The following is a 15,955-nucleotide window of genomic DNA, read 5'->3' on the forward strand; positions in this document are numbered from 1 at the left end:
GATAGTTTTTTCTGGTCAACATTACTTTTATTTTATCCAAGATGATCTTAAAATTTTCGAGAATGGTGTTATCATCTGTTTCCAGGTCTAGACATTTTATTATATTAGGATATAATGTCTTTATTAGGTTGTTGGTTAGTTGGATTGGGTCTATCTTCCCCCATTTTAACGTGAATCCATTTATTCTGCCCAATTCGAGTCGATTTTGGGATAGAGTGTGTGCGATTATTGTTGTGTGCGTTAATTGGTTTAAGAGATCTAAATCCAATCTAAGCGCTGAGTGATCGCTTAGAGTGTTTGCCAGTAGGGTGAAGTCCCTAATTAGATGCCTCAGCCATCCGTTGAAAGGATGTAGTCAACGGTGGTCTCGTGCCCCCTCCCTAGGTATGTGGGGTCTAAAGCATTGTTAACAGGGTTTTTCTTATTTACTATTGATAATTCCAGGTCTGTAAGAAGGTTGTTCATTGCTTCCCCTGTTCCATTATGGTGAAAGTGCACGAGAGGGTTATCGTACTCGTCCACTAACCTGCAATTCTGGTTGTTCAAACGTGGGCAGGGGTGTAGATTAAAATCCCCTCCCCATAATAGATGGACAGTGGCCTTTTTTTTGTACTGTTGTCTATATTTGGCAATTTTTTCCTGAATTATCAAGAGGGTGTTAATGAAATGGTCCTCCTCTAAATTATTATAAAAGTTTATTAGGATAACAATGGCCTCTTTACCTACTGATAGGGAAAGCAATTGAAAATTTGGCGTGAATTCTGTTTTTAGTAGCTTCAGGCTGGGAGTTGTATTCGCTATATATGTAGCCAAGCCCCCCTTAGGCCTGCCCGCACTGCTAGGGAGGGCTGGGGAGAAAAATGTTTTATAACCCACAATGTGTAGCTCTTTCGTGGCCCATGTTTCTTGGAGGCATATTATGTTGCCTTCTTCAAGAATCTGGGCAGCTGAGCCGTCCTCTATTTTGGGTCGGAGACCCGCAATATTCCAAAAAATAACGGACAGGGGTTGTGTCCTATTCTCTTGGACTGCGGTCGTCTTCCGTGCCAGATCTAGGGGTAGAGTAAGCTGTTCATCAGTGGGGGTTTCGGGTGATGGTCAATCGACCATTTCTAGGCCGCTAAACCGATTCATGGTCGGTATGCCCGACCAATTTTCCCAGTGTGGTACTTCTCTATAGCTAGATCTGTATGGTCGCTGCGGTGGTGCACCCCATTGCTCCCATTCTCTTCCTCTATTACGGGGTCCCATGATCTGCCATGGACCATCCTGTTGGTGATAATTGGGGTCTACCAGCCACCAAGGGGTCTCATGTTCATTATGTCGCGGGCCATTTTTGGTCTAAGGATGGTAAATTCCCAGGGCTGTGGGACTGCTTTGCGCCAAATATTGTCATTTAATTAAAGTGGTGTTGTAGTGTTTCTTAGGGTAGAAAAAGGAAAGACACTTTGTGTCAATCCCACCACTTGTATTGTGTTGTTCCCAGTAGCATATGTACTCGACAACTCTAGGATCCTCGAAAGTGATCACAATGCAGTCTCCCTGTACTACTTTTTTGGTGTGTCCCACCCATGGGGTCCTGCATACTGTTGCTATCCTACTAGACCAATTGGGGGGAGTAGGTCGATTTGTGTTTAGCCAGTATTGGACCTTATTTTTTAAGGACCAATTAGGCTCTATGGTCTCCCCCGTTAGTTCTGGTACCCCCGTCATCACAACCACGAATGGTGATGCTTCAGGTGGCCGATTCGTATAGAGTCTGCCCTCATCAACTCCTCTCGTGGTTCCTTTGTTCACTATATGGTTTTTTTTTTTTGGGCAGAGTTTGTGGGAGCTGGTGTTTTGGGGGCTGGCGTCTTTAGAGTTGTTGTTTTTGTTACAGGGGTTTTTGAAGCTATATTACTCAGAGGCGTTGATATTGTGGCTTCCGGGAGGGATTTCGCTGCTGTGGGGACTTTTGCTACTAATTGTTGTTTGGGTAGATGACAGGTTAAAGTTGTTTTTTTCTTTTGTGGGACAGGTGCGGGCGGGTTGTCTATTCCCTTTTTTTGAAGTTCTTGAGTTGGCTTGGATTGCATGAATGTTGATATTTTTAGCAATTGATTCTCGATGTTAGTTAATCTGGTTTCAAGAGGTAGAAAGAAAGAGTGTAATAATGAGGTCATTTTGTTTACCAGGTCCGGGGTGTCAGGTTCGTTGCTGTGAGGGATTAAAACAGGTGAACCTGAGACAATGGTGCTTGGGATATTGTTAAATGAGGAATGGTGTACCAGTACCTGATGGTCAGTAATATCAGCCGTTTTAAGGGTAGGACCTACTGAGTTTGAGGTTGCAATTAGATCATTTGTGTCAGCTGTGTCAATAACTGTGGTTTTGTCTACTTTTTCCTTGTCCTTTCTTTTCTTAACAGCCCCCTCCCTCCTCCCTCTTGCTTGTCTTACTTCCTCTGGTGTGTGGTCACGTAGAATTTCGGGTGTTTTTTCAAGATCAGAGTTTGAAAGTGATAGAGAAAGTTGGGAGGCTGAAAGGTCTACAACATTTGGGAGACTAAGTCTTTTGTTACCTTGCAGCGATTGTGCTAAGGAACCCTCTGCCTCTGGGGATCTTGCTGTAGCCAATGGCCCCATAGAGGATCGCCTCGCGATCGCGAGGTCAGTGGATACTCTGCCCTCTATTAGGCTGATGCTTTGGTCGATAAAGGTGTTTGCCTTGGTGATAAAATCGTCCATAGGCCCTAACAGCTGTTCGCCAATCCCGCCCTTTTTTACCTTCTTAGACTTACTACCCCTGGTGTTCATTTTCGAAAGAAGGGTTTCGCAAAGTCTTTTTACGTGGGTGGACAATAGTTGGTGTGGAAAGTATGTTTATGCAGAACTTAGAGGGAGGGCCCGGCCCGGTCTCCTCACGTTCTCGAACGGCCTCAAACGGCCCGCTCTTTGCCCGGTCTTCGCCCCGGACTACGACCAGCGCGCGTCCCGCGATGCGCGTTACTGGGCTTACTTAAATCCGATTTGGCAGAGAGGAGGCGTGGCACTGGGAGGGGGCGCGGCTCAGGCGGGAAGAGGACCCAGCTGTTGATGGTGAATGCTGGTCCTCGCAGTCCCGGGGGCCGTGCCTCTCACCTCCTCTGCGGCCACGCAGTTGGTCCTTTACACACTCTCCATTCAGTGGCAGATGGACGGTCTTGAAAGCTACTCCTGTAGCGAAGGGCAATGTTTAGTGGAACAGAAATCCTCTAGGCGAGCGGCTCCCGCGTAGCGGGGGCCGCGAGAGGTTATCAGCAAACCGGTGGAGGCGTGGCACTAGGAGGGGGCGCGGCTCAGGCGGGAAGAGGACCCAGCTGTTGATGGTGAATGCTGGTCCTCGCAGTCCCGGGGGCCGCGCCTCTCACCTCCTCTGCGGCCACGCAGTTGGTCCTTTACACACTCTCCGTTCAGTGGCAGATGGACGGTCTTGAAAGCTACTCCTGTAGCGAAGGGCAATGTTTAGTGGAACAGAAATCCTCTAGGCGAGTGGCTCCCGCGTAGAGGGGGCCGCAAGAGGTTATCAGCAAACCGGTGGAGGCGTGGCACTGGGAGGGGGCGCGGCTCAGGCGGGAAGAGGACCCAGCTGTTGATGGTGAATGCTGGTTCTCGCAGTCCCGGGGGCCGCGCCTCTCACCTCCTCTGCGGCCACGCAGTTGGTCCTTTACACACTCTCCGTTCAGTGGCAGATGGACGGTCTTGAAAGCTACTACTGTAGCGAAGGGCAATGTTTAGTGGAACAGAAATCCTCTAGGCGAGCGGCTCCCGCGTAGCTGGGGCCGCGAGAGGTTATCAGCAAACCGGTGGAGGCGTGGCACTGGGAGGGGGCACGGCTCAGGCGGGAAGAGGACCCAGCTGTTGATGGTGAATGCTGGTCCTCGCAGTCCCCTAGGCCGCGTCTATCACCTCCTCTGCGGCCACGCAGTTGGTCCTTTACACACTCTCCGTTCAGTGGCAGATGGACGGTCTTGAAAGCTACCCCTGTAGCGAAGGGCAATGTTTAGTGGAACAGAAATCCTCTAGGCGAGCGTTGCTGTAGTCTAATGATATAGATCAACCGGAGGTGTGGCCTACTGGAGAGGGGTGCAGCCTAATGATATAAATTATATGGAGGTGTGGGATACTGGGGAGGGTGTGGCCTAATGATATTGATTATCTGGAGGTGTGGCCTACTGGGGAGGGGTGTGGCCTTATGATATAGATCATCCGGAGATGTGGCACACTGGGGAGGGTGTGGTCTAATTATTTTGATCACCTGGGGGTGTGGCATACTTGGCGGGTGTGGCCTGCTAATGGAGGTTAGCTGGAGGTGTGCTCTACTGAGATGTGTTGCCAAGGAATGCAGATTGTGTAGAGTTGTGCTCTACAGAGATAGCAGCATAAGCTATTGATGGAGATTGCCTGGTGGTAATGTGACCTACAGATGTAGTGTGGTCTACTGATGGATGTATCTAAATGTGTGCTCTACTGTGGGAGGTGTTCGGCCTGTGGATGGAGATTATTGAAAGGTGTGGCCTACAAAGGGGGAGGTTTGGACTACTGATGGAAGTTATCTGGAGTTGGGGCCACCTGAGGAGGAGGCCTGTTAATGGAGGTTATCTGGAGGCATGACCAGCTGAGGAGGTGTCGCTCATCGCCTGCTGGTAAGGAGCTGTGCCTGTTGATGGGGTCTGTGTTTGGTAGACAGGGAGGAGGGGGCAGGTTTCTTCTACAGACATGTTGCTGTAAGAAGATCTGGGACCAGAATATGTAAAGTGCGCACTGCCCTGGTCTTGCTGTGGTGAACCTTTAACTGGGTGCACCGGGCACAGACCGAGCCATTGCACTCTACTACAGTTAATGTGTTGCCCCCAGGGCAGCCACGAACTCAAACGTGCCCTGGGCTGGGAGCAGTGTATTAGAGAACGGTGGACCATCTGTTTGAAGCGGCCAGCAGCGCTCGTCCATCCTTCACTTTGAAACAGCAACAGTAGCTGGTTTTCAAAGGGGGAAAGAGATCCCCCTTGAGGCAGGTACAGTTCGTGTATTTATCCACCTCCAGAGGAATGCCATGGGACCAGGGCTTTAAGTGGGATAAAAAAAACTGCAGGGTCTCTCAAAGGGGCGTGGCCAATGTAATTAAGGGCGGGCTTAAAAACACATAAGCCAACAATCTGTGCTTGGTATAGTGTGCCGCCTGACTTGTAACTAGCTGTTTCTGTTATTGCATCCAGATATATGATACAAGTAACATCATACCAACAACAAGTCAGGACTATTGGCTTTGTCAATGGGTGTTAGTTGCATAAGATAAATAGGCAGCAACTATGGCTTTTATATTATATTGAAAAAGCTTCCACTTAAAGCCCTGGTGGCACCCAGAAAATGTTGCTGCTCCTGAGTTTCAAAAAGAGAAGGGAAATCCAGAGAGAAAATGACTCTCTTTACAGGATTTCCCTTCCCCTACAACGCTCACCTGGCATGACGTCATGCCTTAACTTCTCCACTAGTGAGAAGCTAGCAGTGTGAGGACGCGCACATCGATGTGCCTGCTGTCACTGCAGTCCGTCAAAAAACGGACCGCCTGTGGCAGGGCACAAAACAGAGCCCGATAGAGACCCGTTTCGAGCCCCCTTTTAAAAAACTGCTGGTGCTCAGCACCGGTGAGACCCGACCCATTTAAAGCCCTGCATGGGACCACCTTTCGCTGCTTTCTATGGGCACCTCAGAAGGTCAGTCAGTATGTCCCAAACAGCCCCTTTGCCTCAGGGCCGGACTGAGAACACAAACCATCTCTTTGGACGGTGGGGGAGAGGAGGGGGGAGGTGGAGAGGGGGAGGAGCTAGCAAGAAGCAGCACTGCTTCCACTTTAGCACTGCTGCCGGTTTTGTTACTGATATTGCATCACTGCTGCAAAACCGGTCCCCAGTAACAAAACCTGGCCACACTGCTTAAAAACTGGCCCCACCTTTCCGGCCCACCTGAAAGACACCCTGCGACTGCTACAGCCAGTCCGGCCCTGGTTTGCCTCCTCGCCATGTTTAAAATATGGAGGGGGTGCCGAGGCAAAGCGTTCCCTTTTTTGCATTGAGCCACACTGCAATGCAAATGGAGGCACATCCGTTTGAGACTATGACGGCATGATCTGTAGTACAAAAGAGACTGCACAAGCGTTTGCGGCTGCTTCTGTAAAACAAAAGGTCCCCAGAGGAGCAGAAAGCGGGTGTACACATGCCCACTATGATCTCACGGCACTTTGTGTAATCCGGCCACATGTTTAGTGTGGATGATGTGGGATCCAGTGGAAGAAATCTATACTAGTGTAGAAGGTGTGCTGTATTGGAAGACGACTGGTGTGAGGAGGGTAGAGATGTGGTTTAGTGCAAGAGGCGTTGTGTAGTTGACAATCGTAGAGGGTGTGGTCTAGTGCAGGAGGTGGTCTGGTGCAGGAGGTGGTCTGGTGGAAGAGGTGTGGTTTGGTAGAGGGGTGTCACCAAGTGATATAGGAGGTAAAAGAAGTGTGCTGAAATAAGGGAGAAGGCCTGGTTCAGTGAATGAGGTTGGCTCTAGAGCGATGCTTCAGTGATGGAGATGTGGGCTGGTGGAGTAGCAGTGGCTCAGTAGCAAAGACAGCGTACTGTAGTGCAGGAGGAGCAGTGTCATAGACACAACACAGTGGCTGCAGCTACGTCATGACCTGATAGTCTGGTGCATAAGAAGTGTCAGTCAGTCAGTCAAAAAACTTTATTCGGTTAATTAAAACCATAAAAGCAGTACATGATACATAGAATCAGATTTAAAAAAACAATTAAACAGATGAGAAGAATTGATTGCTACTCCTTCTAAAAACAAAAAGGGCACATTCATTAAGAAAAGGGGTTTGATAGATGTGGGGAGCACCTATATCAGCATATAAAAGACATTTCTCGCCAAAGTTTATGCAGGAAGTCAAATTTGATGATTTAGTGGTGCGGCAGCTCTTAGTTTATTCTGTCTGGCGGCTGCTACTACAAAACAAGCTACGCCATATGCAACCAGCACCGAGTTCAGCATCTGAAGGTATAGTAATGCTGGCCGTACCTGAACGAAATTCAGAGGTTTCAAAATGGGAACAAAAATTTTTTTTCGCGGCACCAGATAGTGCTCACAGAACATGACCAAGTGCAAAGTGTCCTGTGTTGAAAAACAGTCACATGTGCAAGGGGGAAAATTTTCTGGTGTACCCCATTCTGTGTGCGTGCCAAGAATAAGATGGATCAAATTGAATCTAAACCTTATGAGCAAAAAGCGGTGGTAGGGCTTTGTGACATATTTTAAATAGGGTTCCATAGCTGTAGTTGTGGAAAGTTGAAAAAGTAATCTGACCGTAGGTTTACTAAGTTCAACCGATTCTCTTTCGCATTCCAACAAAGTCCGAAAGTGCTGCTTCACCCACTTTACATCCTCTTTTTTAAGATGTTGCGGTAGAGAGTACATTTCCGGGCGCCCTAGCCTCGCACATGCCGCTCTAACATATGCCAGCCACGGAATAGTATGAGCTTTGTCCAGAGATATACAATCTTTAAGGATGCAGTGATTCAAGCTGATTTCTTCATTTGTCCAGGTTTTAATCCAGCAAAGTACTGGGGACATTTTTAGAAGATCAGAGACATAACCTATGCCTATTTCGTTATGGGTTGAATGTGTGGGAGAAGATTTCGGGAGAGTCAGCAGGGCCCGTATGAAGTTGTTTTCAGCGATTTGTATTCCTGGAGTTGGGACATAGCCCCAAATCAACAACAAAAAATACAGAGTTCCCCGGACAAAGTCAACTAAATGACTAGCGTTAACCTCTCTCTCATTGGGTTCAGCAGAAAAAGTGAATGTTGTGAACCCTTTTCAGAATTTAGGGATACCTCACACAGGTCACCGGTTGGACGACACTTGTAATCCCACCCGGTGATCGTCCAGCGTCATCATCGGTATCCTGCCCCTGCGACAGACTGGCGGTGCAATGCCTGTCGGGCAACAACGGATGCTGCACTTTGGCGGGGATCTTCTATTCCTTAGCCAAAGGGTGTGTGGGTGTGAGGGGCCTAAAAAAAGGGGGTGCAATAGTGAGCGTGAGTGTAGTTTAAAAAAAGTCAGTAGAATCCATAGGGTGAAATTTTAATGGCATGGCTCACTGCTTTATTAAAAGGAAAAATAAGGGGTATTGAGGCGGGACAATCAAGGTAATCGAGCCTCATTCAACCCTTAGTGAACGTATGGTCAACATGTTTCTTGCCACTCAGGCAATTCGTCAGGACCAAAACAGTGCTCATATAATTGCTGGGGATCCCTCAGTGATCAGAGGAATCGAGTATACGACCTGGTGTGTGTCGTAGGACAATCCTTCGTCCAGTCCCTTCCCAGAACCGTATTCCCAGAGTAGGAAATCCCTCGCGCTGACCTGGTGGGGCCAGAACTGGGTGTGAGACACCTGTTTGTTGCTGGTAGAGGGCGTCTAGACACCTACCCCTCCCACTTCGGTATTACCGCAGGACATAGCCCCAAATGTCTGCCCCGTAGGAAGCGATTGCCATACATTTGGCTCTGTAGATCCTGGTCATGGCTTCCATAGGTTTCGAGCCCAATCTTTTGGAGAAGCTCAGGAGTGCTGTTGTAGATCTAATGACTCCGTTTTCCTTAAGTTTCATTTGTGGCTTCCAAGTTCCTCTCTCGTCAAAAGTGACCCCCAGGTAGCAGAAGGAGGGCACCCTCGAAATTGGTGAGTTATTAGAGCTGAAAGATCTAATCTTCATATTTTTCTTTCGAGAGCCTACGACCATAACATGGGACTTGACGGTGTTAATTTTTAGATCAAGGGCTTCCATGAAAAGGCCGAAATTGTCCAAAAGTCTTTGGAGACCTATGCCAGTCCGCGCTATAAGAACAGCATCATCCACGTATAGGAGGACCGGGATAGGTAGCCCCCCCATACGCGGAATGTCCAGGGTGGCTGGGTTCAGAAATTTCCCCAAGGCGTTGATGTACAGTGTAAAGAGAAGGGGGGCCAGGATGCACCCTTGTCTGACCCCTCTCCCTGATCTAAACTTTGCTGTACACCTACCATCCCTTGATGCCCTAACAGACGCAAACAAATTTGAATGAAGGTCATGTAAAAAGCTAACCAAGGTAGTGTCCAAACCCAAATTTCGTAAGATAGACCATAATTTTGAACGATTAACCAAATCAAAAGCGGAAGATAAGTCCATAAACCCCAAATAAAGAAGCCCCCCCTTCACCACAGTGTATTTGCTAATGATTAGATGAAGGTTCAAACATTGGTCAATTGTCCCTCTGTGTGCCCTGAACCCGTACTGCAAATCTGAAAGGATCCCGCTCTCCTCCAGCCAATCCCCCATTCTGTGCAGGATGACTCTGCCTAAGATCTTAACGGCAGAGTCCAACAGGGAGATTGGTCTATAGCAGGCCGGGTCCGCCCTATTCCCTTTCTTGAATACAGGCACAATTATAGAGGTGGACCAGGAAGGTGGGAAGCCAGCTGTCGGAATAGCATTAAAAACGTTGGTTAAAATTTTTTACCAGAATTGTGGGTACTGTATATAGAGATCTGCTGGTACCCCATCGGGTCCCGGGGCCTTGTGTTTGCTGGTATCTCTAATCGCCCTTTCGACTTCCATGATGTTAAAATCCATAACCAAGTTGGAGTGGTCATGGGTTTTGGCAGTTGAGGCAGGGACTGTAGACTCATAGATTTTGCCAAAATGGGCTAGCCATCTGTTATCCTCTATGACACAGTCTAAATCCGTTGGCCCGTTGTCAGAAAAAAAGGGCTGATTTACAATGGCCCAAAACTTTTTACTGTCTCTCAGCACATCCACAGATAAAAGGCTATTCCAAGCTTCCTCCTTAATTTGGGTTTTGCGCTTATGGATTATGGTTTTGTATTCCCTCCTTAGCTTGGCCACTAATGACGTGTCTCTGGGTTTTTGTTTAATGGCTTTCAGCAGAGCACTATGTATCCTTGAACATTCCTTGTTGAACCATTTATGGGTCTTTGTTTTCCCTTGCCCAGCTGACCTTCTTTCCAAATTCTAACTGATCCTGGAACAGATCTCCTCATATGCGATCAAGACCTTGGGGCCCTCAGCAGTTGGGTCCAAACACACTGCCATACTGGCCCCCGACTCTTGGGCGAGTGAATGAAAGAATTCGTCTGGAGCAATCATCTCCCATTTCAGGCGCCTTCCCTGCTCTTTAGATTTCAAATCCTTTGTGGCTGCCATACTTGGCGGGCTGCCAGTACAGAAACAGTCTAGGTCCAAGGTCAGGAGGACAGGATAATGATCCGATGAAATAAGGTCAACCACGCTGTACTCATGTGCCTTTGCCAAGGCCCCATTTGAAACAAAAATATAATCTATGACTGTGTTGGCATCTCTCCCAACAAAAGTTGGGGCTCTAGGCTCGCTAATGCCTTGGTCGAATTCGAAGAGGTTTAGGTTAGCTAGAAGGGACTCTAGGTACTCGCCTTCGGTTGTATGCTCGAAATGAGGAATGGCTTCGGATGGTATACCCCCATATCTATCGTTAAAACAACCTCCCTCCCATAAGAAGTGGAACTGCTGATGAGCAGATGTGCCCTCTGCTGGAGAGAAGGGGAACTTCAACTATGGAAGATCTATCTTTAAGTGGGTGATAGATTTTGATATGCCCCCTGATATGCCCCCTGATGGTAAGAAGTGCTACTGCACGTGCAGGAGATCACACAGCTGGGTGTGGGATGGTTGCAGTACCTCACCTGTCAATAGTTCTAACTGTACTTAGAGAAGATCACACAGTTGCCCCATGCTGCGAATGATCGTGTGCAATGCACTGCAGCACGCAGCTTCACTTTGCATTAGGAAGGCATTCCGTGGATGGAGCATGGGCGTTCCCATGCATCCGCCCATGACTTTGAGAAGTATCATTATTTCCTCTTTTCACATGTGCTGCGTTCTGTAGCATGCATAGAAAGAGGAGAATAACTTTAAAGACTCTATTTGTACAGTACAGTGTTCCTTCCTGCACCAAACCCACCCTGACTGTAATACAGGCCCCCCTACACCATGATGCAAGGGTGCCTGCGTTGGTGCTCGGCGGCGCACCATGCGCTAGTACAAGGAGAAATGCGCCTTATGTCAGAAGGAATTGCACATTATGTACTGTGAAAAATGTGTTAAATGTCACCCCATGCCTCAAACACTGCCTGCACCTCTTCCAGACCTGGGTGTCAAGAGCTTACCTGAAACTCAACCCAAAAAAGAGAGAATTCTCATTATTCACCAAGAATTACAGACAAGAAACAGAACAAATCTGGCTCATTGTCATGAAACTTAACAACATTTAGTCCCAACTTTCACCGAATGACAAGGCACTTGGACTCACCCTTGACTCCAACCTCACCCTGCAGGAACACATTGGAAAAATCGGAAAGAAAGCCTGGTGTTAGCTCTCTTCCGATTCTTCGTGAAAGCAACGTCAGAACTGCTTTTTAAGCACTCGTTCTCTTGCATCTGGAAGGTGGTAACACCTTACTCCATGGCCGCCCAGACTGTATACTGGCCCCTCTTAAGGGCACCCTACACACTGCAAGACGCCTGTTCCAGGGCCTAAAGAAATATCAGTGGCGGCTCCTCCGCTATGGTGGAGGAGCTTCACCCCACTCCTTTTAAACAGTGTGAAGAAGAAACATAAAAGGATAATACCTTTGAGTTATCATTTTGTACTTTGTGTCCTGTTGCTTTGCGGGCGGGGCTGCTCTACTCTCGGAGCAGAGCAGGGGAGGAGTGTTTTGCGCACTCCTAAATGCGCAATGACTGCTTGGTCGGCCCTCTCGGGCCTTCCAAACCAGTCATGCGCACTTTCACCCTTCTCCATGCAGGCTGCATTACAGCCAGCATGGATAACATGCCCGCCCCTCCAGCCCTGGCTGAGCACTCTGTCACAGTGCTCAGACCAATCTCAATGCTGTATTGCAGTGTTGTGATTGGCTTAGGGGCGGGAGGCTGGCTGCCTGCTTCCTGTTCCAGGAGCAGAGACGCGGACCCGGCCTAGAGGTAAGTTTATGTTTTTTTAATTTTACACCCCCTGCGCAACACCCCGCCACCCCCCCTCCCCCCCCCCCCCCTACGAGCCATGCCGGCCGCCGCTGAGAAATATGGTCACATCACCCCCTCCTGATGGAAGTCCATTGGCTCTGCTTGCTGTCCATGTCTGATGGATCTAGGCACGCTCCATCCAGACCACCATCAGACTGTAGACTAACAAGTGAAAAAAAGAAACAAACAGGGCAGCAGGTATTTTCCATCTGTGTACCCAGTATCTTGAACAACATCCCTGTATCCATCAGGACCGCCCCGACGCTGCTCTAATATAGTAAGGAGATGACGATTCAGCTCATTAGCGCTGCATTACAATGCATTAATCGTCCACAAAGTGGCTACCTCTCCTGTCACTAATTGGCGTTATGCTGGTCATATGCAGACATATATGTGTCCCTTCAGATGTTAGCAGGGAAGTTGTGTATGTACATAGAGAACGCGTGATCATCTTGTGAGGCTCCAGTGAAGTAGAGCCCATCCCTTTGTATGTATGCGGCATATTTATGAGTGTAGAATTATTTTTCTGTATGAACAGACTCCCTTATGATATAATTTGCGCACCCCTTGTCACATTTTAGAGCACAGAATGGATTTGTTCTGTGGAGAAGGTGAGAAAGTTCTAAAAACATTGAAAGGGACTGGAATAGTGTTTTAACTCATCATACAGGTTAGTCAATGTCTTGAAAGTCTGGTAGTGTATGTTATCAGCGGGTAGTGAGTGTGTACATACAAAGACCCTGCCTGTGCAAAGGCATGGCACGTACCTTCCACCTGCTCCATGACCAGGCAGCCAGGCACCGGAGCGGGTTGGGTGGGTGGACACAGGGACACGCAGGCCACGGATCCATCAGTGCAGACACAGGAGCCTTTGCAGCCTATCTGGAAGTGCTCTTCGTGCTGGTAGGTCGCACCTTGGACGGTGCAAGGCCGGCCATCTGAGGTACCTGTGGGACAGCGGGTACAGTGTTTACATATACCATACATGCCAACATTTTAGGACAGGGACGTGGGAGATTTAAAATAAAAAATCGGGAGAATAAAAATTCCCCATTGATTTCTTTTATAGAAAATGCAATTTCAGGCGGGAGACAGCTCAAATAAAGCCATTTTTGGCTTGAAAAATCGGTAGTCTCCCGCCTGAATCGGGTCTATTGGCATGTATGCATATACAGAGAGAGAGAGAGAGAGAGAGACGGATAGAGAAAACCAGAGAGGAACGTGAGACAGGACCGGTCAAGCATGACATAATGCGTATTTCCCCACATGCACCGCACGATTGTGGTCCGTTTGACTACCATTTACCGTCTGTCTTTACTTCACAGTAGAAAGACAACCTGCTTTGTTTACTGAATGTGCAGGCGGAGCAGATAGCTGTCTTTCTTCTGTGTTAACATAGAAGGATTATAAACTTTGTATAAATGGCATGGACACAGCAGAAGATAGTCTTTCTTCTATGTTTATAGCTCTGGCTAGAAGGTTTTCAAAAAACGAAAATAAACATAAGGTTGTATAAAATACATTTCAAGTTGTAAGTACTGCAATAGTTACACACCTGTTAGCAGTCAGGAAGAAGTAGCTTCAAAGGCCATTGTAATTGATAATTATATTTATTTAATGTTTGCAAAGTGAGAAATGGAGGGAGAGTGAAGAACACATTAAATATGTGTGAATGTCACAGAGACACTGGTGTTTATGGTTCGATTGGTAATTCCATTGATAAAACACACTTTGTCTTCCTTATCTTCGCACAGTGACCCCCCATCTATCTTTCCGGAGGCTCCTAAATACTTAGGGGTATATTATCAAGAACGGCGTTAAAATTGTCACCGACAGGCCCATGTTCACACAGAACATGGACTTCTATGAGAATTCACAAGGGCATAATATCAAGCCTGTTATCGCCGCTTTAGCTGCAATTTCTTGCCGCTAAAGCGGCGATAATTTTAACGCTGTTTCTTCATAATATGCCCCCAAGCTGTTTCAGAATGCGACCGTATAACCACTCTGCCTACTGTTCTGCCTGATGTTTCTAGCGCTGGGATGCCTCTGGGTAGCCATGCGCTCAAAAAATGCTGATAATAATAATACTGATGTTTGATGAAGTTGCACAGTCTCACAAAAATGTATTTCACTTATGTTTGGTGTTTAAAAGCTTTGCTAGGGTGAGTTAAGAATAAGCAGTTCTGGGTGAGTCCAGACCCTGTGGCCAGAGGTCTCTGGCTAGGGCCGGACTGGGAACCGAAACCAGCTATGGCAAACTGCTCGGCCGGCCCCTCTGGGGGGCTGAGGCTGAGCTGTTTGCAAGGGCCAGTTTCGGCCAATTTTGTTACCGGGAGCTGATATTGCTGGCCCCGTGTAACAAAAACAGCCTCCAGGGGCCCAAACCCGGCACCCACCTTGGCAACCCACTGAGGAAACGCCCGGTGCCCGCTACAGCCAGTCCGGCCCTGTCTCTGGCCTTAGTGAAAGGCAGCTCCCAGTCACTTTGGAACTGAGCTCAGGTCATGCTTAATGGCCGTGGCCAGTACCCAGTACCCTTCGGACAGAGCCAAAGGCTGTGCCATGTGGACACTGAGGTCAGTGTATTGGGCACATGCCAAAAATGGTCACCAGTGGACCCAGGAGATGAAGGGAATATGCAGGGTACGGGCTAGGGCTGCTCTTTCTGCACAGTACAAGTTGGGCATGGCTTCAGTGCATGTGGCCGGGTGTGGTACTGGAAGTGAAATTGTAAAGACATTCTCTGAGGACCATGAACGTGCTTCAATGTAAGATGTGTCTACCCACAAGTATATTCTAAATATAAATTACACCTGAACATTGTGTCTGTAATCAAGTTTTTAAACTTTGTACTGTCGTTTTATCATGTAAACTTTGTAATAATTTTAACTAATTATGCAAATAAAACTATCTGATATCTGATTGTGTCTGTAGTCAAGGTAAACACCCCACTTCCCAGGAAATTCCCTTTTCTGTCCTTAATAACGCTGACTCCCCATTACACAATCTGCACCACACTTAGAGCCTATGCTTTTGGTGAGCCGGGTCCCAGCAGGTAGTGATTGAAAACAGACATTGGAGCGGATCCCTATCGGGCCCTCCATTCATGCCTTTAACTTTAATGGCAAACACACTGATCGTATTCTGAACAACCATGTCTACGATTTACTTCCTGTTTATATTTCATATGCTTTACTTAATCTTCAATTCCCTAAGGGTGTTAACTGTTTCTGTATTTTTTCGTGAAGCATATTGCTCTAGTATAGTGCATACTGTGAACTGAGTCGCCTCCAGGTGTTTAGAACGACCAGGATTGAGAGCTATGGAGTTGAGACTGAAGTCAGCGCAAGTGTCATGGTGCCTGCCAGTGGGTCATAAAGGGGTTCAGAATACAAGTGGTCATGCAATCCTTGGCCTCTCTGCATGACAAAACATATATATATATATATATATATATATATATATATATATATATATATATATATATATATATATATATATATATATATATATATATATACAGAGAGCTCAGAAAAGTACCAAAACAGGGGTTGGCTGGCACACATTGGGAAACAGAGAAATGTAGTTAATCTCTTTAAGCCAAACCCTTAATTGCATAGCCCATGTCCCTTTTAGACCCCCCCCGCCTACCCCCTATTTCCATACCACTTAAAGCCTGCTTATAAGGAATGGAAGACATAACCCTACTTCTCATCTCTCATCCTTGCTTCTAATGCATACTCCTCATCCATCATTCCTACTTCTCATCTATCTTAGCTACTTCATCCATTGTCCCTACTTCTCTTCCATAATTCCTATTTCTTA

The 15,955-nt window shown here is 47.4% G+C and overlaps 1 protein-coding gene across 2 annotated transcripts in view; it reads right to left on the reverse strand.

Moving 5' to 3' along the window:
• LOC147717884 (CCN family member 1-like) overlaps window positions 1–15,955 on the reverse strand; it is a 63,410-nt gene that overhangs the window by 19,535 nt on the left and 27,920 nt on the right. For both annotated transcript variants that reach the window (XM_086924653.1, XM_086924654.1), the window contains one exon: window positions 12,895–13,074. In XM_086924653.1, coding sequence (XP_086780779.1) covers window positions 12,895–13,074 — 180 coding nt within the window. The remainder of the gene's footprint in view (window positions 1–12,894; window positions 13,075–15,955) is intronic.

This window comes from Lissotriton vulgaris, chromosome 5 (assembly GCF_964263255.1).
Source record: "Lissotriton vulgaris chromosome 5, aLisVul1.2, whole genome shotgun sequence".
NCBI lineage: Eukaryota > Metazoa > Chordata > Amphibia > Caudata > Salamandridae > Lissotriton > Lissotriton vulgaris.